General features: G+C 46.2%; 1 protein-coding gene across 2 annotated transcripts in view; it reads right to left on the bottom strand.

The window, feature by feature from the left end:
- Positions 1-22159, bottom strand: part of MYO5B (myosin VB) — a 356309-nt gene that overhangs the window by 192020 nt on the left and 142130 nt on the right. For both annotated transcript variants that reach the window (XM_028098354.2, XM_088019706.1), the window contains exon 2: positions 4786-4896. In XM_028098354.2, the coding sequence (XP_027954155.2) occupies positions 4786-4896 (111 nt within the window). The remainder of the gene's footprint in view (positions 1-4785; positions 4897-22159) is intronic.

The raw sequence follows: 22159 nt of genomic DNA, 5'->3' as shown, positions 1-22159 counted from the left end.
GAATCGAGCGCCCAGAAACGGATCCACAGCTCTCTGGTCAACTAACCTTTGACAAAGGAAAGAACATCCAATGGAAAAAAAGACAGTCAATGGTGTTGGGAAAACTGGACAACATGCACATGAATGAAACTTTCTTATACCACACAAAAATAAATTCAAAACGGATGAGAGACCTAAATGTGAGACAGGAAAGCATCAAAATCCTACAGGAGAACACAGGCAGCAACCTCTTTAACCTCCGCCACAGCAACTTCTTGCTAGACACATCGCCAGAGGCAAGGGAAACAAAAGCAAACATGAACTATTGGGACTTCATCAAAAAGCTTTTGCGCAGCGAAGGAAACAGTCAACAAAACTAAAAGGCAGCCTACAGAAAGGGAGAAGACATTCGCAAATGACTTCTCAGATAAAGGACTAGTATCCAAAAATCTATAAAGAACATATCAAGCTCAACACCCCAAAACCAAATAATCCAGTTAAGAAATGGGCAGAGGACCTAGACATTTTTCCAAAGACATCCAGATGGTTAAGAGAAACATGAAAAGATGCTCAACATCACTCATCAGGGAAATACAAATCAAAACCATGATGAGATATCACCTCACACCTGTCAGAATGGCTAAAATCAAAGCAAGGATGCAGAGAAAGGGGAACTCTCTCCCACTCTTGGTGGGAATGCAAACTGGTGCAGCCACTATGGAAAACAGTATGGAGGTTCCTCAAAAAGTTAAAAATAGAACTACCCTATGATCTAGCAATTGCAAAACTAGGTGTTTACCCAAAGGATTCAAAACTACAGATTCAAAGGGGTACATATACCCTGATGTTTACAGCAGCATTATCAACCAACTATGGAAAGGGCCCAAGTGTCCACCACTGGCAAATGGATAGAGAAGATGTGGTATAAGTATACAATGGAATACTACGGCCATCAGAAAGACTATCTTACCATTTACAACAACATGGGTGGAGCTAGAGTGTATTATGCTAAGTAAGTCACTCAGATAAAGACGCTTAACTGACTGAGCCACCCAGGCACCCTGGAATTTGTCAGTTGGTAGTTGGTAGTTTAAGTGTCTGCCTTTGGCTCAGGTCACAATCTCAGGGTCCTGGGATCCAGCCCTGTGTCAGGCTCCCTGCTCAACGGGGAGTCTGTTTCTTCCTCTCCCTCTCTGCCCCTTCCACCCCTTGGGCTCTCTTTCTCAAATAAAATCTTTAAAAAAAAAAAAAAAAAGACAAATTCCATATGATTTCACTCATATGTGGAAAATTTTTTTTTTTTTTTTAAGTAGGCTCCACACCCAGTGTGGAGCACCATTTGAAGCTTGAACTAACGACCCTGAGATCAAGACCTGAGCTGAGATCAAGAGTCGGCCACTTAACCGACTGAGCCACCCAGGCGCCCCACCATATGTGGAATTTAAGTAACAAAACGTATGAACTTATGGGAGGAGGAGGAAGAGAGAGGGAAACAAACCATAGGAGACTTAACAACAGAGAACAAACTGAGGCTTGATGGAAGGAGATGAATGGGGGATGGGCTAGAAGGGTGATGGGTATTAAGGAGGGCACTTGTTATGATGAGCAGTGGGGGGTGTATGTAAGCGATGAATCACTGAATTCTACTCTTGAAACCAATATTGCAATGTTAACTAACTAGAATTTAAATTAAAATTAAAAAAAAAAATTTAGATGCAAAACCATGGAAACAAGAGTTTTCCCTGCCACTAGAGGGCAGGAGTTACAAGGGAGGTGGCAGCAGGAGACAGAAGGCCTGCCAGGCACAACTCCCTACCCAGGCAAACAAGGAGGGAACTCTGTATCACCAAGGTTTGCCAACAGGGACAGAAATACTTGATCCAGTTTAAAAGCAGCACTGTGTTAGGGTCTGCATACCTGGATACTTTGCATCCATCACAGCTGCAGGGAGAAAGAGAGGACGCTGTCCTTTTCCAAGAAATTCCCCATAGAAGTAACTTACACTGCACTCAGTGAAACAAGCCAGACACAGAAGGACAAATATGGTAGGACTCCACTTCTATGAGGTACCCACAGCAGTCAAGTTACCAGTGGCTGGCAAGGGGGAGTTAGAGCTGAATGGAGACAGTCTCAGTTTTGCAAGATCAAAATTTCTGGACACGGATGGTGGTACAACAATGTGGAGGTGCTTTATGTCACTGAACTGCGCATTTAAAAATGGTTAACGTGGTCAGTTTTATGTTTTGTGTATTTGACCACAACTAAAATCATAAGCAACACTGAAGAAACGTCTCCGAGGAGCCTGACCACCTTGAGCTGAGCACACAAGCAAGCAGTAAGGTAGAAGCTGGGAGTTAAGGATACTGTTGTTCCAGAAGAGAATGAATTTATTTTCATCCTTTGCCACCATAGTTAAACCCACACTCTTGGACTTCGGTGGTAGGGAGGGTGGGGGAGCACTGCGAGGTAAATTTCGGCCAGCCTACTACATCAAGGATGGTCTCAGCTACAGAGCAAATGCTCTTTAAGCTTGCAAAGGCCAAGTCCTCTTAACTTCTGCCCTCCTGCCTTTGGTCCACAGCTCAGCTTCGTCACTCCTAGTAACCACCTGGAGCCAGCAGTGGACAAACCACAGTCTGCAAGGAACCTGGACAGGGCTGGACGTTCAGAGCCCGTTATTTCTCAAGAGCTGCTAATCTGCAGCCCCAGGCATCCATTCTGATTACACGCTGACTGGCCAAGTAGCAGGTTGGGAGAGGGGGGGTCCTGGGCAGCCTCCAGGATTAGTCATGCTGGGCAGATTTTCAGCTGGGGAGACAAGCATCTGCTCTGTTTTAGCAACACAGGTCATTCCTCACTACCTCCATACAACCCTTTAAAAATACCCACCCACTTAAAAGATCATCTAAAATGAAGTATGTTGGAATAGAAGTAACACCATTCAAGCGGGTGAACTAATTTCATTTTGTTTGGGGTGTGGGGTGAGAAGTTATTCCACACAGTAAACATGATTCCATCTGTTGGGAATTTTGTTTCTCGCCTCCAAACCAAGAGGAGGCTAGCCAAGTCGGCCTGCCAGGAAGGGGAAGGGGAGGCATGTACACCTTGGTGTAAAAATCTAACTTGGTGTCCCAGTTTTACCAAGTGATAGGCTTGAGGGGATACAAACAGAAGTTAGTAAAGGGAGATGTTCCATCTTTCTATGAATCAACGAGTTAATCACCAACCACAGTAGGTACTATGTGAGCAAAGGTAAGACAAGGTCCGTTTCTCAAGTAGGTCATTACTAACTGGAAAGACAAGACCAAGATGATTGAAATAAGACAAAACAGCAAGAGTCAATGATCAAAGGCTAAAGGATGTGGTACCAACTTTTAGTCTCAGAGGGAGGCCAGAAGCACTCCAGCCTCCCTCCTCCCCAATGTCTGCTCTACAACAGCCCCTCCAGTGTAACCCACCCCAAAGCCAATACTTGGTTTCTTCCTGTCACTTCCTTCAAAACCTGTTTCTCATATGGAATCTAAAAACAAAACACAAATGAGTGATTCCATGTGGCATTCATCTTTCTCAGGAGGACTTATTTCATGGAGCCTAATACCCACAGAGCACAAGGTATAAACTGGTTGAATCTCGACGCTGTATGCCTGAAACTAACCTAACGTTGTGTGTCAACCATACTCCCAAGTTTTTGCCAACACCTGTTTCCCTTGCAATCTCCTTTGTAAGCCCTGCCCAAACGACCTGTGCCTTCGTCCTCGGGCCACCTCTCTGACCCCTTATTCCAACAGTGGCCGGTGCACAGGCCTCCTTTCCTTCAACACACAAAGGGAACACCACGCAGCCTCGGGGCTTTGGCACACACAGCACTCCTGCCCAGGACATTCTGCCTGCTCATTCTGCCCTGAGTCTTCGACGGCCAGCTCCTTCCCATGACCCCTTCGACTCCCTCAACACCTTCACCTCCTCAGGCTCCCTCTCTTTTCTGTCCCACACCTTATCCACCTGCTTCTGTGCCTCATGCAATGTGTCACAGCCCTTTGCTGTACCTCTGTGCCCTGCCCCCCCAATGGCGGGGCCACATACACTCCCAAGACCCGACACAGCGCAAGTATTCAAATATTTGTGGAACGCACACCTCAGAGAAGGGTGGTTGCAGAAGGCTCATGTAATTCAGGACAATCAGATCGTATCAGAGGAAGATTTCATAGTTCACTACCTCGTCTTCCTTTTGACTGAGGCCACCTGAAGGGCAACTGCTAAAGCCATCTCGCTACAGCAGCTAACACACACGAAGGGCTCATGTGCCAAGCACGATTCTGAGCACACGTCTCATAGCAACTCCTCGTATTCGCAAAAGCACCCTAGACAAACCATGGCTCACGTGTAACAGATGAAGTAACGGGTATGGAAAGATTGCTAACTTGCCTGAGGGCACAGAGCTAGCAACGGCTGAGCCGGGGTCCCAATCCCCAGACAGGCTGGGGCCAGAGCCAGGGCTCCAACCACTCTCCCACGGGCGGTCTCTCATGTCACCTCCCGCCTCACCTCCCACTGATGCCTCAGCCCCATGAAGGGAACCCTCCCTGATACTCCATGGAGAAGATCCTTGCCGTGGCCACCAGAGATCTCTCAGCTGCCAACATCAGTGGGCATATATTGATTAGCATGGTTTACCACTTGCACATATGTGATCAACAGCAACAGAAAGATGCCAGGGGCTCAAGCAGCTCTACTCTGCAGGGAAGCTCCAGCCCACAGCGTACCACCCAAACCCCCATGCTTCCCCCTTCCATGACCTGCACTTACCGTTTCATCTTCCAGTCTGAGCTGGAGGCTCTTCTCTCCCTCCTTGTAGTCCTTGGTTAATTCAGCTGAGCGCCACACTTCGTCAGGGTCAGGGATCCAGACCCTCGTGTACTGGAAGATTAAAACAAGAAAGTCAAATAGAAATAAAGCTTTCAGGTGTCTACAGGGGTATTGCTACCTCTGAGGGGCCCTCCGGAGAACTTGTAAAGCCATCTTGACACATCTTCCTCCCTTCTCATTTCAAAACACAAGGTGATCTAATACCATGACAAGTAACTCACAGGACTAGGGACAGAGGGCACTTTCTAGATCCTAAGAGGATGCCACAGATCAATATAATTATAATTCTGCCAGCAAGACTGCCAAGCCTGCATCTGGTTATGTCTACCAGGGCTTTGCATCCTCATCCCAAGGGCGGGACAAAATAGCAATGTCAGAGGGAGCGTCTAGTGCGCTTCAGATGAGAAACAAAACAACCAGTGCCAAGACCAAGACCGAAGAGCCTGTCTTCAAGTCTTGGGAACCTGTGCTCTGATATGCTGCATTCAGGGACAAAGCCATTTTCCTGCAGGAGTGAAAGAAAGTGTAAACAAATCGAAAGTGTATTTGCATATTCCTGAATTGTCAGCAACCTCAATTTACTTGTGCATTCTTTAAGCCACAAACCTACCCCAAAATCTTGCTCAAGCTCCCCCATCTGCTACGGGATTTGCAAGGTCATGAAGCTGGCCAACTCCCAGCAGGGGAGAACACAGCCCTTAGTGAGTAAGCCCTCTGGATCTAGCAGGGGGGCCATCGGCCCAGACTGCACACTACAGTCACCCGAGAATGTGACAACACCAAGACTGGGTTCTACCTCAGACCAACTCAGAATCCAAGGGGACCTAAGAGCTCCCACGGTGAATGTCATATGCAGCCATGGGAACCGAAGCTCAGTGCACCGAACGGCAGCATCTGGGCCGGCTGGCGGTCACTTGTGGCAGCACGCCTTACATCTGTCTGACAAATTTCTGAATTTTATAGGTATGTGATCGCCACAGGGCCTGTTTGCCTTAGAACCTGGCTACACGCGCGCGTGCGTGCACGCGCGCGCACACACACACACACACACACACGGTTTCATGGCCACAGAACATTCCTAGCAAACCTGAAACTAACAGCCTTATGACCAAAAAGGCCAGCCAGAGTGTGGTCTGGGTCAGTATAACCGGCCTCCCTCGTGGAGGGACAGCTCCAAGTCCAGAGCTTGCAGCCAGTGGGCTTTATTTTGGTCTTGCTTTACAGTGCGCTCCTCCAGATGGTCACTGCCCTCTTTAAAAGCAAGCCCCTGGCCCTTACTGCACTGGTCTCGGATTCACCAATGAGAAGAGTTAAGTCATGAGGCAACAGACTCACAACACTCATTCATGGGAACACAAACCACCCCCAAATTGCATCCCTGGCATCCCTGATATCCCAGCCCAGGATACGAAGCCAAAGTCGTTTCTTGCATTATGAACAATCAAGTTCACAGGATCTTCTGCCTCTGAGCCTGCTGTATTGATTGTATCTTTATAGAAGGTGCTCTAGAGCTTTATAGTACACCTAAGCGCTTTGGAGTAGACAGTAAGAATGCTCTGAGCTCTCTCCGGAGAAAATTTGAGCATTTGCCAACCGTAACTGTCAACATTTCTTCTCCCCTCAGGTGTTCTAACCTTCCTCCTCCTAGGTCCTGTAAACCTACCTTCCACCCAGCTGCAGGGACTTTTCAGATTCTGTCCCTATGCCTCAGGTGAAGGATCTTTCCTTAGCCTCACTACAGTTGTCACCCCTCTGAGCTCGCTCCTGGGACTTCCCGTCCAGGCAGAGGGAGAACAGCACACCCAAGAAATTGTACTCAATGTCTCCACACTGTGTAAATGGGGTCAGGAATGGCTCAAGGGAAAAGGGACAAGAAGAATGAGTAAAATCCCAAGAGGAACAGAGTGGAGAGAAGAATGGTATGTGGACATCATCGAGGTGGACATCCTGGAAGCCAGCGGGCCCAGTCCCGGCTCACACGGGGGCTCCTCTGGCCGGACCCCTGCTGTCTGCATGCCCTTCCCTGACCTGTTAGATGCACCAGCACTGGGAAACCTCACTGCCTGGCACTAGCTGTTTAATTCTGGGAGGGTTGATTTATCTGCTTGTATAAATCTCTCTTCTCTCAGTAGACTGAAAACAGCTACTGGAAGAAAATGGTCTCTATTTTCCCATTCCATAGAACCCAGCGCAGCATCAAGCCCTAATGCTGCTTTAGCTCTCTGCTGCTCCAAGTGAGGACCTCAGGCTCACCGTCCCCTCGAGCGTGTTAGAAATGGAGACCCTCAGCCTCGACGCACACCCACTGCATCACAGTGTCCCCTAAGTACCTGCTCTTCTGCTGCTTCAGTACATGCTCTTTCTTCCCTGCCTTTGTGCATGGGTCAGCAAACTAGAGCCCTGGGCCAAATCTAGTGTGCCACCTGTTTTTGTACAGCCCAGGAGGTAAGTAAACATTTAAATGCTTAAATGGCTGGGAGGGGGCAGGGAGGAGAATGATATCCAGATAACATGTCAATTACATGAAAGTCAAATTTTGGTGTCCATGAAGTTTTATTGGAGCCCAAGCACACATTCCACTCACATACGGTCTATAGCTGCTCCTGCACTTTGAGGATGGTCGTGTCGTCATGACACAGACCCTGTGGCCCGAAAGTCTGAAAGGTTTACTACCTGGCCATTACAGTGAAGGTCTTTTGCCCTTGCCCTTTGTACACGCGGTTTCCGCAGCTCGGAACGCCCTTCCCTCACTTGTCCGTGTGGGCAGAGTCCAAGTTCCAGGTGCCTGTGCTCACTGAACCCTGACCTTCCCTGCGCCCTCCCGGGTTAGCCCTTACGCTGAGCCGCAGCTCCCTTCTTCTAGGATTAACTTCATGGTTTTGCAGGCATTTCTTTCACATCCATTTTGCCCCATGACTGCCAAGTCTTTCTGATACGCTATTGGGCGTGTAGTAGATGCTCAGTATGCCTGGCACATAGCAGATGCTCAATAAATGTCTGTTGAGACAGGAATCCGTAAACACCACATTTATGAGGCATCTGGCTTCCATGGAAAACACATTGTGACAAGCGCCATGTAATCAAGTAGAAACATGGGGATCTATACCCTGACTTTATGGAACAGGCCATCCAGTTAGGCAGGCAATCCACATAAAAATAGGTGACGTGACCCATTCCTAAGGAGAGTAATAGCTATTCAGCAGGGGCAGGCAAGTCAAGAAAAGGGAAGATGGCAACAATTGATGCCAACTGAGGAAACAGATGGCCAAAGGCTCCTGTCACTTTTTAAAGGACATTGTGAATTACACACCTGTTCAAGCAAGCTCTAGATTCCAATCAAGGAAACATGTGAGCACCTACTTTGTGCCCACTGTGCTAGATGCCGTCCTATGTCCTCCAACCCCACAATAAAGACACCCTTGGACATGTGCTGAGATCATAGCAGTTCACTGTTAAAGCAGAACGAAGTAAACCATGCGCTGTGATGGTGAAGATGGTGACATCTGCAGGCAGGCCTCCCCTCAGCTTCCTGCTTCCCCACCTTTATCCTATTTCATGGATTCTCAGCTTAAAGTGTCTAGAAATTACCGAGCAGAGCTGTTTACCCAGCGTCATGCATGCCACACTTGATGAGCAATTGACAGGATTGCCAAGGGCAATTTTAAATAATCAAATTTTGCTTTACATGCTGACTTAGCAAACAACCCACCATCCCTTCCCTTCCCAGACCTACCCACCCGAGGAAGATCCATTGCCTCTGGAATCCCCAACAAGGCAGGACATGATCGATGCAGAGTAAAGAGCCAAGAAAACAGGCTAAGAAGGGAGAGGGGAACACCGCAGTAGCCAGACAGACCAGAACTGCGGAGACACACAGGATTTGGAGGGAGGTTTCCTTCAGATCTCGACGAAAATGTTCTGTAACCAGACAGAGATGGTGTTTGCACAGCAAGCACTGTGAATGTATTAAATGCCACTGAACTGTTGACTTTAAGTAGCTAGTTTTATGTTATGTAAATTTCACCTCAATTTAACAAAAAACTGTTTTGGTTTGCAGAGGATGCTAACAGCATCCCGTACACACACTACTAGCATAGGTTCTCCTAATGTCTGAGAAAACAGTGAAATATATTCTTTTAACAGGAAGTCATCAATTCTACAGGCCAGATAGAAATGCTCTAGAACCAAGGTTCTGTATTGCTTCTTGTTTTCTCACCTTCAAGGAATTCCTTCCAACAAATCTGACCTCTACACCAGCTTTCCTAGAGGGAGATTATAGGAAAAGACAAGCCCGACCCACATAACCCAATTATAGCACCACTCAACTTGTCACTCCCCCTTTTAACAATGCTTAACTCCATCCTATCTAAGGAGATAGAAGTCTGACTTGATTATCAAAGAACTTGTGATTTTTCTTTTGCAAAGAGCCCTGTGTATTAACTGGAGAAGGCAGAGGTCTCTGTGAACCAAGACACATAGGTATGAGAACTACTCTCCAGCCACCACACACCCCTGCCCCAATCAGGTGCCTCTCCCCACTATCTGCAGGGCCTGCAAAGGCAGTTCTCAGCTGGAAGGAATGGCTGCCCAGGGCAGGAATGCTCAACCCAGGCTGCAGGTTAGAACCACCCGGCCAGCTTTCAAAGCTTCCTGTGCCATGTAACTCCTCAGACCAATTACATCAATCCCTGGGGGTGGGAACCAGGCAGCTCTGCAGATGCAGCCAAGGTGCAAGCAGGTTTGCAAGCTAGCAGGCTTGTGGTTTCACTTGGTAACTGATTGGCAGGCACTGTAGACCCTCACGTACCCAGAGGCCTCTCCTCACCACTGTGGCTGAGCATGAAATTCCAGCCCGAATATTCTTGATCCTGAGCTAGAAACATTATCTCCAGAAAGTCCCTGCACTAAAATGTAAATGCCACTTACAATGACATGCCAAATTAAGCCACTAGGTACTTTAACAATCAGGCAGACTAAAGATTGGGTTCCAATGTCATCTTGACCTAAAATCATCGTCTGGGCACCGGCTCTGGGAAGGGACCTGAGAGGAGCCCCCAGCCTAACCTGGTGGCTGACTCAATAAATTGCATCCCCCCTCCCGTTCCTCCCCACGATAGGGCACAAACATCAGGCACACGGTCAGCCTTGTTCACAGCTGTACCCTTAGCACTGACGTGATGCCACGGTTCGGCAGGCATTGAAATCTCTGCTCTGTAATTGAAAAATCAGGGCTCTGGTTGCAGGGTGCAGGAAGAGTCCCTTTTGCTAAAACTGACAAAGTAGGCAAACAGCATTTCTCAGGACATGAATTTTGTGCTAGGACTCAAAGATGCAATATCATGTCAGTCAGCTTCTACCCCTGAAGCAACACAGAAGCCACCGAATTTCTCCACCCAAGACCAGTCTATGGTCAATTAGAGAGAGACTAGTGTCAGCAAACTAAAGGTGACCGGCATTGAAATAAGTGGACAGGCTGTGAGTTCCAAAGAAAAACAATTGTTAAAAGGCAGGGAGGGGAGATGTGGGACACAGGTGCTGCCCAAGGCAGGAAGGACCACACCAGCCAAGGACGGCAAGCAGCTTCCCCAACCCTGCCTGCAGCCCAGGCGCAACGTGCAAGGACAGGAAGCAGAGAACTAGAGCTAGGAGACTAGGGGACCCTCTAGGTCAGAGAAACGTGTACCCCTCACCAAACACATGGAGATATTCATAGCTCAGTTCTATAAATGGGGTTTGGAAAACACACACTTTGCAAAGATGTCATAAGTGATATCCTCTGTTTGGTGTAAAGGTGTCCATTTTGAAGCAATACTTTCACGGATGGGGAAGAAAAACACTTCCAAACTAAGCTGACAGTTTCTTTTTAGCACCATGACAATAGCCGTTTCCCTAGTACATGGTACTTGGCAGGCACGGCCATGTCATAGAAACCATGGGGACACCTTAAGCTAACTGCCCTTACGGTAGGAAGGGCGTCATGTTTCATTCTTTTGTGTAATATAGTCTGGAGGACAAAGTCTAGATATTTTCACCCATCCAAGCAGGACCATCCACTATCCTCTCCACATGTGAGGCCTGAAGATCATGTTCATGGGCCCAGACATGAGCTGCATGCTGAATCCCATGCCAGTGATTAGTCTCCCAAACAGGGGCGGGGCGGGGGGGGGGCAGCTAAATAAAGAATATCCCCACCAGTATGCTGCCGGGCATCTTCTCTTCCTTTGTACTGGGCTCCCACTATAGGAACTGGAGAGCAGGGAAGATTCAGGTATCTGAGGGGTTAACATCCAAAAATATATGAAGAACTTATATACACTTAAAAAATGTTTAAAAAGATGGACAGAGGACCTGAATATATAGTTTTCCAAGAAGTACAGATGGCCAACAGAAAAATGAAAAGATGCTCAACATCACTTATCAGGGAAATGCAAATCCAAACCACAATGGGACATCACCTGACACCTGTCAGCATGGCTATAACCAAAAAGACAGGAAATAACAAGTGTTGGCGAGGATGTGGAGAAAAAGGAACCCTCATGTACGGTTTGTACAATTTACAAATGTAAATTGTTGCAGCCACTGTGGAAAACAGTATGGAGATTCCTCAAAAAAATTAAAAATAGAAATACTATATGATCCAGTAATTCCACTCTTGGGTACTCAAAAACACTAATTTGGAAAGAAATATGCACCTCTATATATTTATTGCAGAATTATTTGCAATAGGCAAGCTATGGAAGCAACCTAAGTGTTCATCAATAGATAAGGAAGATGTGGTTCGTACATACAATGGAATAATATACAGCCATTAAAAGGATGAGATCTTGCCATTTGTGACAACATGGTTGGATCTAGAGGATATATGCTAAGTGAAAAAAAGTCAGAGACAAATATCCCATTTTCTCACTTATAGAATCTAAAAAACAAAACAAAGGCATAAAGGAGAAACAGACCCATAAACAGAACAAAACTATTCCAGAGGGCTGAGGGTATGGGAAAAATGGGTGAAGGGAAATGGGAGGTATAGGCTTCCAGTTATGGAAGGAGTAAGTCATGACGGTAAAAGTCAATGGTATTATAATAGCATTCTAAGGGGACAGATGGGCTATACTTGTGATAACCATAATGTAGAGACTTGTTGAATCGCTATGTTGTACACCTACAACTAATGTAACATTATATCAACTATACTTCCATAAAAATTTTCAAAAGGACTCAGGAATCAGCTACTAGCCTTAACTTCTATTACAGGCTCAGTTTCCCCATCTGTCAAGTACGGAAATAGCTTCCACATTAAGGTTGCTGTTCAGATTAAATGAACTGATGTATATAAAGCATTTAGCACAGAAGTGCTCAGTAGTTACTGTCAAATGCAGCAGGACCTGGGGCCCTGGGCGTGAATGAGACGTGGAGACACCCCTCTCGAGGGGAGCACAGATACAATCAAGTAGTCCCAGCAGAACCACAGGCGCACAACGCATCACGGGAACGCACACCAGACTCCTCTGATTTCTTTCCTGAATTTAACTCCTCCTCCTCCAGCAGCAAGTCCCACTTCCTGGTTTCCCTGTTTATTCATCCCGTGAAAGGCTTCCCAGACCAGTAGTAACCTTCCCTTTCCCCCAAATGCTCTTCACTGGGAACCTCTCTGTAACTTATAGAAAGGGAATTATATGTCAATATTCTGTGTGTCCAGAGCTGACAACTTAAAATCCATGTCTATGCTGGGCCATCAGGTAGATCCCTGAGCCCCAATCCAGATCTCTACTGAACTTGTTTCCATGCTCTTTCTTCAATGAGAGAACCAAGCAAATCCGGATGCCAGGAAGAACTTTAACTTCATGCAGAGAGATTGGGATAGAAAAAAAAGCCACTTGGTATCTTTGGAGTAAAGGACGGGGGGGGGGGGGGGGGGAACCGGCAAAGAAGTGAGCTTCATTCTGTAATGGATCAAATGCATAGTTAAATAGCAAAGTTACCATAAGAATCCAATATTTCCTGTTATTTAAACGAAACAAAAGTCAAATGTCAAAAAGGGAGATCTAGCTATACCTGGCCCTGGCCATCACAAGCCTATCTTTGATATTTGCTTTTTTACATGCCTCTAGCACATCATCTTTTGAGCAAAAACTCGACTCTTTCTGACACCTGATTATGTCATCAGTCACAATTCCATCTTCATCTACATTCACTCTCTGTGTTTGAAGCTAATGAAGAACCAAATCTCCGTGTGACTGGTGAAGGCAAACTTTACCCGTTTCCTGTCCTACAGATATTAACAGATTAAGCAGTATGTCCTTAAATGACAAACGGACACCAAGATGGCAAGTGCGTGGTGTTTGGGGAGCATTGCTAAGTCATTTTATCCAGCAGTACGCTTGTTGATAGGAAATGCAGTTTTACCAGAGGCTTAGAAACAGTTATAAAGCAATGTGCTCCTGTTGAAGTTTTGGAAAGATCACAAAGTCCTGCATGTGGATGGCAAGTTAGTTTTGTAAGGCTGCAACATCAAACCCATTTAACCTGCCTGCTAAAGATGCTAAGAAAGGTTTGCTCAAAACTAGTACATTTCATGCAGCTAAATATATGCCCGGATCTTACCAAGCAGCGGAACCTTTGTTAAAATCCTACTTCCCCAACATGACTATAGTTGCTGGAATGGAAACTCTCCCTGTACAGAGGACCAAGCATGTGAATTAAGCAACCCACAATCATACCACACATGTTTAAGTCATTTGAGACCGTTTTCCAGAGCACAATGTCTTCATTTCCACCTAAGCTCTCTGAAACACTCCTTTTTAATTCCATATATGATGCCATCACTGGATAGTTGCTTTCCTCTTTTGTTGTATAACTACAAACTGATCTCTACCATCTAAGACTAGTATATTGCTCTCCCCAGGGAACCAGTCTTAATTTATAATCACCATAATAGTTAGTAGAAAGTCACTGCCCTAGACCAAGTCAGGAATAAGTTTGTTTGCATCTCTTTTAATTTAAAACCTGCTCCACTCTATGACCTCTGTAAGCAACTCAAGGCAGGACTGAAGTCATTTCAAGCTAAGTTCTCTTCTGCAAACAGAATTCACTGACCTACATTAACTGAGAAAATGCACAGGAACAACCACTTTTCTGGGGAAAATTTGGGGAACTGCCCCCAACACATGAGTACGTTGATCTATTCTTGCTTTGCCTCTAAGAGATCATCTTAGAACTAAATGCCTTACACACTCGCATTTGGGACTGAAGTCAGCTCTCAATCTTCATTTCATAGGACAAGCCATGCCAACCTCCCCTTCCCCCCCAGGATTCAAACACACCTTGAGACTATTCAACAAATATTTAACTGTTGCATATTCCCATAAGCTAAAAGTCCTATCGGCAGGAAAATGGCCTCTAGTTCATTCATCCATCCATGAGTATTTACCCAACACTATGCAAGGTGCTGGGACACAGAAGGGGGAAAAAGACACACCCTATCTTCAAGAATATCCAACCACATTATGCAATCAGTCCTGCTTCAATGGTCGTAATTGCCCTAGCAGCACAGACATTCCCAGCATACAACGGGGGACCTCACCTAGTCCAGGTCATCAGGAAAGCCTTCGCTGAAAAGCACAAATTGACGTGAAACTTGGACAAGGAGTTGGCTAGGCACAGTGAGGAGGGAGGAGCATTCTAGGCTGAGAGGTTAGCTGTAGACAAGCCTGGGGCAGGTAGGAGTAGTGCTCCCTGAGTTGAAAGCCAGGCAGTAGAGGCCAGATGCAGAGCACAGAGGGGAAGGGCTCAGTGAGAGACATGCAGGAGGTTCTTGGGAGGCACCTTACAGGTTGTTCATATGATTCCATGGCCAATGGAAAACTGTACATGGGTTTTATACATGAGGAGGGTGATGATCTAACTGCAGAATTAAAAGATCAGTACTTACACCTACAGATGGCCAACAGACATGAAAAGATGCTTAACATCCCTAATCATTAGGGAAATGCAAATCAAAACCACAATGAGAGGTCACCTTAAACCTCTCAGAATGGCTAGAATGGGGGAAAAAAAAAAGCGTTGGCCAGGATGTGGAGAAAAAGGAACCCTCGAGCACTGTTGGTGGGAATGCAAACTGGTGCAGCCACTAGGGAAACATAGTATGGAGATTCCTCAAAAAATGAAAAATAGAAATACTATATGATCCTTACCCAAAGAAAACAAAAACACTAATTCGGAAGGATACATGCATCCCTATGTTTATTGCAACATTATTTGCAATAGTCAAGATACGAAAGCAACCTGAGTGTCCATTAACAAAGGAGTGGATAAAGAAGATGTGGTATATCCACACTGGATTATCACACAGCCATAGGAAAGAATGAGATCTTGCCATTTGTGACAACATGGATGGACCCAGAGGGTCTTATGGTAAGTGAAGTAAGTAAGAGGAAGACAAATACCATATGATTCCACTCATAAGTAAAATCTTTAAAGAAAAATGAACAAAAAGAATCAGACTCAGGAATACAGACAACAGACTGATGGTTACCAGAGGGGAGGGAAGTAAGGGGTTCAGCAAAATGGGTGAAAAGGAATAGGAAGTACAGGCTTCCAGTTATGGAATGATTAAGTCATGGAATAAAAGGCACAGAAGGAACACAGTAACAAGACCGGAACAGCGACGGATCAGGATGGATGCTAGCTACACTTGCGGTGAGCGCAGCGTGATGAATAAACTTATCACTATGTTGTATACCTGAAACTCACGTAACTGTGCATCAACTCTACTCAAAAAAGGTCCATACTTACAGACTGACCAAAAAAAAAAACCAAAACACCACCCTCAAGAGGAATGTAGTTAGATCTTCTCTCAGGCACCCTTCCCTTCTGTCCTCTCGTGAGCACTCACAATGCAGACGCGATCAGAGACGTTTTTTATTCTGCTCCTGCCCCTGAAAAAACGGTCTTTGTAATTCTTCTGACTATTCCTCTTACTACTTCATTTACTCGGTACTTTACCATTCCAGACTGCTGATAGGCCATTTCCACCACACTTTAGTGCTACTCATATAGCTTCTGAATCCTCTTAATTCATATATTATTTCACCCTTATCCAGCTCTTCCAACTTTTTTCTGCTGTATTTTGCAATATGGAGCTTATTTATGGTTTCAGAGAGCAGAGAAGTTTAACTCTGAGAATCAAGAGGGAATGTTCAATTTGAGTACATCAGCAAAGAGGCACAATAGCATCTTTACTGCTGGGACCTCAGGGGGAAAGGGAAAAATGTTCTGGAACCAACACACACATTCGCTGAGTAGCAGCCATGAAATGGACTCTGACTTCAGAGTGAGAAAGGTAAATGGGTGCTGCCTAAAATCACCACTAACCCAAGAGCTGAAAGTGATGCCTCTAATTTCCATCCTGGGGCACCATCAGCAATAATGCATCCTGCCTACCTGGTACTGCATCATTTTTTCAATATTAATGCTGGATAGAACTCTCCAACCAAACCTGCTGTCAGATGGCCACAGATGGTCTAGGATGATCATAGTTAGCTCATGTCCTCTATGCCAAGTGATGGCATTTTAGAGACCAATTTAGATGTGGTTTCACACTGTCACTTCAGGTCCAGCTGAAAAGTGGGGGTGCAGCTTGAAAGAACAGCTAACTTGAACCTGTATGTGACCACCCAGCAAAGACTTAGAGGTTTAGAAAAAGGATAGATGTGATTGGTGTGAAATCCTCTAAAGGATTATGGGGTAGGCAAGGGGGGTGTTCTATCTCTCCATGAGAAGAGCTAAAATGAGAAAATGTAGGTTCATCTTCTCCATCTAAAACTTCCCTTCCCCGCCCCCAAACAGGCAGCACAGAAAACCATTTGAGGAGGACATATGAAAGGAGGGGATCAACGGTGCTTCCTGTTGAAACTACACAGGTAATGCACTGCTGGACCTCATTTTGGACATGATGGTGGAAGTCTCTGCCTGCTGCCTCTTCAGCTCACCTGAGCAGCATTAACACACCATCATGTGAGTCCTGCTGCTCTGGAAAGTTATCTTTCAGGGTCTGAGTTATCACCTACCCTCCAGTCTTGGGCTTTTCCTTACCAAGTATCCAAGCATATTCTACAATTGTTATGTACACAGCGCTTTTGAACTGGAAACACTTTAAATCCGGAGTTGCTCAGAAACTGGGACCAAGTAATTGCAATTATACAATTACACAATCCCTCAACAAATTCCCACTCTTAGGCAAATGCCTTACAGACTAGATAACCGGTAAGCTTTTAGCAAATGCATTGGTGGATGAACAGTGGATGGATGCATCCCTATTTTAACATGTGCCTATCCCAGGTACACATACAAAATGTTCAATCATTCAGGTTCTGGACAAAGCCTGAATCACATCTGTTCTTCCCAGGTCTAGTTAAGCATTAAAATAGGATGCACCCAAGGTCTTCCTGGAGACCCAGCACAGCAGAGATGAGAGCCTGGGGAAACAGCACAACAGAATGACCACAACACCTCCAACAAAGGTAAGTGATCCAAACAGTTACCACCTTCAATGAACAGATTGTAAAGAAGGAAAGAAAAGCAACCATCCCAGTTCTGGACATAGGTTGAGTCCTATTAATCCTTTTTCAAGATGACTGAAAAATGTGGAGCTGGAAACATTCAGCTAAAGGCAACCACGTCTTGGTATGGAAAGTGTGTCGGTCTGGCAAGCAGGTTATCAAGGGGTGCAGACCTCCCTCGGCATCCAGAGAGAACTTCCCGGAACAAATCACTCAAATTCTCTGGGCCTTGGTCTTCCCAATGAGCAGACTGAACTAAAGGAAGTTCCAATACTATGTCTGCATTCATCAATCACCTCCTTGCTTCCCAAGAGCTGCCTATGGCACAAATCTTTTCGTGTTGATCCAGAATACATCCATAGAAAGATCCTGGTTGGTGGCTCATCAGAAAGGCCTCCCTCTGACCCCAGGTTTTCCCCCTTAGGTGAGGGAAACAAGGCCCCCCCAAAAATCAGTGCCTCATCCAAGGACCCACTGCTCCCTAGAGTCAAAAAAGTATCCTGGGAAATGGATGAAAGGAGAATGTTCTCTGGGGAAAAATAATCAGATGTTTAAAATAGACCACTTTTCTTGGTCATTCCCTCTCCTGCTGGATCCACCATCTGCTTGTGTTTAACACAGCACCTTCATATTTTGGTTAACGCTTAGCTCTAGAGTCTGTTTTTACTGCTGACAGAAGGATGGAGAACAGCATCGTGTTGCGACAGAGATCCACCCCTCACAGCTGAGATGTTCATCACCACAACACCAGCAGATTTCTCCCTGCCAAGTCCCCGTGTCCATCCCCACATTCCAGTGCTTCACAAGCTGAGCGTTGTCCAGCCTCATCATCCACAAGCCCACAGCTGGAGGAGGCACACAGTCCAGAGTCTTCCCACTCCATTCAGGTCTTGCACACGCTTGTCCCCCCTGCCCTCACTCCTGTTGTACAGCCAAAAAGTCCTGTTCATTTAGAAAGTGTATGACAGTTTTCAAAGGGCTTCCACAAACTTGCAATCTTAGAATTCCATGGGATAGAAAGCACAGATGCAATACTGTGATTAATAAGTGATACATATTTGATCATCTAGAAGGACCAGAATAGATTTCTCATACATTTGGTCTTTGCCCACAGTTCCTAGCTTACAGCTCCCAAAACGCTTGGAATTTCTTGAGTAATAAGAGGGTAAAGGTGTCTCTTATGTTAGTGAGGTAATCTGTGGACTCCATCTAAGGACAGGGGGTTGTTGCCAGGAAGACCAAGCATGTGACTGGAAGGTTAAAACTTTCAGTCCCGCCCCTAACATCAGGGAGGGGAGAGGTGCTGGAGGTTGAATTAGCCAATGGCCAAGAATTTAGTAATCATGATTATGTACTGAAGTCTCCATAAAAATCCGAGGACAGCTTTTTGGCTTTTTGTTGGCAAGCTTGCATGCTTAGAGAACCCTAACGCTCCCATACGTGCCACCAAGCCAGGTCCCAAGCTCCTCAAGGACAGAAGCTCCTTTGTTTGGGATCCTGCCCCATGTTTCTCTTTATCTCGCTGTTCATATATTACATCATATCCTTAAAAAACTGAGAAGCGTACCTAAGTGTTTCCTCAAGTTCTATGAGCCACTTCAGCAAGTTAATGGAACCTGAGGAGATGGTCACTGGAACCTTCCCTCTGTAGCACGCAGTCAGCAGCACAGGTAACAGCCTGGGGCTTACAACTGGCATCTCAAGTCTCATACAACTGAGCCCTTGACCAGTGGGATTTGTTGCTAACTCTGAATTCTTGGACACCTTCATGGTGTCTGAGCACTGCTTAGTGTTGTGTGGAAGGTTGGAATTGGGTCCAAGAACACTTTAAAAGACAGGTTTGTTTGTTTGTTTGTTTGAAGACAGGTATTGTTATAGACACACTTCACATGTAAAGGACCCTGAGATCTAGCCAAGTTAAGGGACTTGGCCAACTCAAGCCCCTAAAAAAGAATGGACCCAGAAACAGAGCTTACTCCCTGTCCAGCGCTCCTTCCGGCCCTCCAAGTCCCATCCAACTTTCACAGTTTCACCCAGGGATTGCAGTCAGTCACCAACACAGACTCAACCACATTCGTTCAGGTGCCTAGAACATGCCAGAGACCCTTTCCTTGAAATTAGCATCTCCTCTCGATTCCTACTCTGCTGCCTTAGTTCAGGACTTCATGTGAAGTATTACAATCTGTTCTGAATTAGACTTCCAGTCTCCAGTTTCTTCTTACTCCAACTGATTCTTCTAGACTGCTTGCTTTTAGAACAGCTCTCAATTGGGAGGGCGGGCAGCAGCAGAGCAGGGAGAATGGACAAAATAGTTCGCAGGGGACATGTGACAACATCCTGATACACTGTGGTGTCACAACTGGGTAGGGATAGCAGGGGCTGGGGGGTGCTGTGGGCTTCTCGTAGGTAGAGGCCAGGTATACCATGCACAGGACAGCCTCCACGACAAATTATCTAGCTCCAAATATCAATAGCGCCAAGGTTGAGGAACGTTGTTCTAGAGTTATCATCCAAAACAAAAGGACAACCAAAAACGGAAAAGACACCTTCATCCCTCATGAAGTCAGTCCCCTGCTTAAAAACACCCATGTTGTTTACAGGATAAAGTTCATACAAGATTCTTCGCAATTTGGCCCAAATAACTTTTCTGGCCACATCCCTGACTCTCCTCCATTCCTACACTCCATCCTCCTTTTGTTCCCGAATACCTCATGAGCTTTCCTGTCGATTGCCTGTGCTCATGCTTCTTGCTCGGCCTCAAACATCTTCCTCCGGTCCTCCACCTGCCCCACTTTATTCACCTGCTCAGATCCAGCCGAACTATTGCTTCTTTGATTGAGCTTTCCTATTCCCGCTGGCCTGAGCAGCCCCTCCCCATTTGCACTAGAACACCTTTCAATTGCACTATGTTCCCTTGTATAGATGAATCACTAGGGTAGGAATGAAAGACTGATCTTTATGTCCCATGCATGTAGAATAGAGCCTGCCAAGTATTTCGGTGGGTGAATGGATGCAAGCATACTCCAGCACTGTAGATTCTTGCTTCTCCTAGCAAGAAACTACAGCCTCTCTCTCACCAGAAATGCTAAATATAGTACTATCTAAATAACCCATCAGCATAGGGTTGTCACCAGCTTAGGAACATCTGGGCACAAGGACGAGCAGCTTTGTCTTTGAACTCCTGCACGGAGGTCTGACGACGCTGCATTTCTCTCTGCGGAGTTAGCACACCCAGAGCTCCTGTACTTCTGAGGTCCTATCAGTCAGACCTCCTGGTTCTGTGGAATTTCTGGATCCTGAAAACTCAGAAAGTTTGGATGGCATGGGTGTGTTAAAAGTGGTGTTTTCTGTTTCTCTAAAGCTGAAAGAAGGCCCAGAGCAAGATCCTTAGCACAGGGGTAGCAGTTATAAGGGAGCGTCCAAGACTTTCCACAAAGTCCCAAGCTCCTGTCCCGTCAACAAGGGGGAGGTCAGCAGCTGACTTCCAGAATGTGCTGTGTCACACAGGCCATCCATCTTCCATCACTAGGAACAAGCAACTTCCACAAGGCGTAGGCTAAAGGCAAACAGAAGGAACTAGTCGTCACTGAGGTTTCCTTGGCATGACCAGGCCACGTTAACTCTGCAGGGACACCTCTCAAACCTCTCTGTAGCCTCCAGAAAACAATGATCTCAGCCCTGTGGGAACTCATGCCATGAAGGAAGGGATGAGGCAATTACCTAGGCAAAAAGTAGCCAGAATACATTTGTAGCTTACATAACCAGAAACCATTAAAAGAAAACAAAAGGTCAAAGAGTACTTATAGTATTTGCCTGTAACCTGGGAGGACAGAGGAAAGAGACCGTAGTCCAGCTGAGGAGCTCCCATGCAAAGTCTATCGTGCATCTTTGCAGGTAGCCAAGCACCCTAATTTATGTAGGAGACAACAGTCAACAGTGAATGGTTTCGTGTTCAGGAACTCTGGTCTGAGGAAAAGTTGGAAATGGGGGCTGGTGGTCTGAATGTTGGTCCCAGCCTCGTCCCTAACTGCTATGTAACCTGGGACAAACCACATTCTCACTTCCTTCCTCAGGTTCCTCGTTTGTGGGAACTGCCCGTCCTACCTCACAAGGGCATCAAAGGAGAGTAGCTCCAACCAGACCGTAAACCCCGATAGGGGCCCGGGAGGACATTGCTAGGCACCGTGGAGGGAAGCAGGTCTTCTAAGACATGTTTGCCCTTGGGAAGCTAAGAGCATAGTTAAGCAAAGAATAAAAGTAAACATTCGTCACCAATTAGAAGAAAGAGGCAGGAGGCAGAGTTACCAGAGATGAGCACAGGATTCAATCTGGTGAGCACTGCCTGCCTTCTGAGATGCTGAAACGGGAGCTCACTGTGGTTTGCAGTGCAAGAGGAATGAAGCCCGCAGAGAACCTGGCCTGCATGACCAGACCCAGGTGTGAAACAGGGGCAGCTACTGCAGGCAGGCAAGTGCAAGGCCATCTGCTGGGTGCATTTGTGTGGGGAGAGGGAAATCCAAAAGACAGGCTGGAGTCCCATCACAGCAGAGGACACAGTTCCTAGTGAAGGGGGTCTCACCTGGTCCTTTAGCCAGGAGAAGCCCAGCGAGTCTGAGTAGCTGGGCGGGGGGCATAAGAGAAAGGGCAAGTATAGCCACTGAGCATCGTGCAAATGCTAATTGTTATCATTGCTATTCTCGGCACCTAGCACCGAAGGCTGGCGTGGTACAAAGGGTGCCCAGATGGCAGAATAAAAA

Source organism: Eumetopias jubatus, unplaced genomic scaffold (assembly GCF_037043125.1).
Source record: "Eumetopias jubatus isolate StellerSeaLion01/CBP00866 unplaced genomic scaffold, mEumJub1_p1.0 scaffold_16, whole genome shotgun sequence".
In the NCBI taxonomy this organism is placed as follows: Eukaryota; Metazoa; Chordata; class Mammalia; order Carnivora; family Otariidae; genus Eumetopias; species Eumetopias jubatus.
Note: the sequence above shows the minus strand (reverse complement) of the source record. Positions and strands in the feature narration are given on the sequence as shown.